Raw genomic sequence first — 2,172 nt, forward strand, 5'->3', positions numbered from 1 at the left:
AACGTACAAGAGAGAGGGAAGGAAAACAAATGGTTTTGCAAGACATAAGTAATTATCAGCATGTCATGGGGCTTATCTGATGTCCCATCTCAGTTGAACGTAGCTGTTCTAAGTCAGATCAAATGTCCTTGTGAAGGCTGCAAGACACCTCTTTATGCTGATGCACCCTCAAAGCAGATCCAGTGCTCGGGTCCTTCAGATGTTAACAGGATTGCTCGCCTTATACAAGTACTAAACAGTTCTTAAAAAAAAAAAATATATATATTTGTTCTAACAACTGAAAAGAGGTGACTACCCATGGCTACTTAAACTCAGAAATTTAAACCGCCTTCGTTCCCAGTCCCCTGGTCAGGATCGCTGCTGTTGGACTTTGGCTGTCCAACGCTTCCGCAGCAGCTCCCACTGCACACGAACACAAACACTCCTATGGCAACAGGCACAGATGGAAACTTAGAGTGAACAGAAACACATCTCACTTCAAGCAGCTTTGTAATGCAGGAGTCTGATTAAAGTGGAGATAGTAAAACAGGCAGCAAGACTGAGATGGGACAGTCATTTTACCTCTGCTGACATGACTGCATCGAAGGCACACCGATGACCTTTGAGCCAGTTCAGAAACTGTCCTTTATCTGTGAAAGTTCAAGTCAGTTGTGCTTTGAATAAATACTTTGCTGTAGTTACACCTGAACTGCTGCAATATATACGAGAAATAGAGAAAGTGTCCATGCACAGCCCTGAAGCACTCGGAGCATAGCCCTTGCCAGGTTAACCCGTGGGTCGCGGAAGTTGTAGGCATCACCAGCACACACAGATGGCAGGCACACTCCCACAGGGACACAGCACCCAGAGAGCCGACTGGCCCGACGCAGGGTCAGAATGGAAGAAGGATGGAAAGCAGAACTCGCTTGTAGGAGTTGGGCATTCGAGGTTACTAGTGCAGAACCCCTACCAAGCCACGGTAGTAACTGGGAGGAGTGTCTGCTAGGACAAGCTCGCTATGCGAGTTCACAGCTGGATTCTAACAGGGCTTTTCAAAAGTAATTCAGACAGTAACTGAGCTACTTATTAGTCACTTGCCTTGTTAGTCATTTACAGTCGTTGCTTTGTTCGTTCTTAAAAATCCTTCCCTTAAGCTCTAACAGGAAAAAAAGTAAATCCAGTGCTTATGGCAGACTAGCAACTGAATTTTGTAAGGCTTGGGCTGACTTTCTGGAGCACAGCTTAGAACCAGCGGGCTTTCCAGTGCCATCAGTAGCACGCTCAGTGCGACAGAAGCTGCACAGATCTCAGCAACCCTGAGGTAATAAAATATAAGGGAAGAGATGGAATAAACTGAGATATGAATGATAATCCCGCCACCTAGAAGACATTCTGAGAAAGACACTCTTGCTAATTACACAACAGGAGCAGCAGTGGAAAAAAAAATAGTGTATTTCAGTTTTTCCTTTGTTTTACACACACACTCCCCTTAATGGTATCCGTGCAGGCTTCCCTGCAGAACCGTCACTAGTGTTAAAAATCAGATCTTTAGTCTTTCTTTCCATCTGTACAAAGTGCAGTTGGAATGGATTTTGATCTCCCAAAGTGGTTGCAGAAAGGAAAGGAAGCCTTCCTCCCCCTTCTGCCTCGGTCACCCCATCCTAGTTCCCCTCCCTCCTAAGAAGTTTTCAAAAATTAAAAGCTCCAATTAAGCATGATCAACTGGAGATTAGTTTTGTCATCTTCTTCCAAAAAGAAAAACCCAAACGAAAAAGCAAAACCCAAACACACAGTCAGTGCCTCACCCACCCCAAAAACAATAGGTCCATTTAAAAAAATAAATAAATAATGTGTATATTTCATGCTGAAAAAAAAAAAGTCACAGAAAGGATTCATTTTTGGTTCTCCCTCCCCCGAACATGACACCAGGCATTTTCTCCCCCCCTCCCCTGACGTAGACACGATGGTACATTCCAACCGGCAATGTGCATCAGTGTTGAAAATGAGTTTCTACTCCTGCACGGTTCCACATGCATCAGGGAGCATCCAGCTAGCTGCTAAAGCAGAGCAAAGGCTTTCAGGTTTGGGGTATGGTCCCTGCCTGTTCCTTTGGTCCGTCCGTTAAAAGGCTCCTTGCTGCTCCCAGGTCTCTGCTCTTGTCTGTCTCCGTTAAAACGTGCACTCTGGTCCCCG

At 45.2% G+C, this 2,172-nt stretch overlaps 1 protein-coding gene across 1 annotated transcript in view; it reads right to left on the minus strand.

Moving 5' to 3' along the window:
* Positions 1-311: 311 nt before the first annotated feature.
* DOLPP1 (dolichyldiphosphatase 1) overlaps positions 312-2,172 on the minus strand; it is a gene marked incomplete at its 5' end in the record, with an annotated part of 8,711 nt that continues 6,850 nt past the window's right edge. Inside the window, one exon of the mRNA XM_010156375.1 lies at positions 312-424. Within this exon, the coding sequence (XP_010154677.1) occupies positions 312-424 (113 nt within the window). The remainder of the gene's footprint in view (positions 425-2,172) is intronic.

Source organism: Eurypyga helias, unplaced genomic scaffold (assembly GCF_000690775.1).
Source record: "Eurypyga helias isolate BGI_N326 unplaced genomic scaffold, ASM69077v1 scaffold36807, whole genome shotgun sequence".
Classification (NCBI taxonomy): Eukaryota; Metazoa; Chordata; class Aves; order Eurypygiformes; family Eurypygidae; genus Eurypyga; species Eurypyga helias.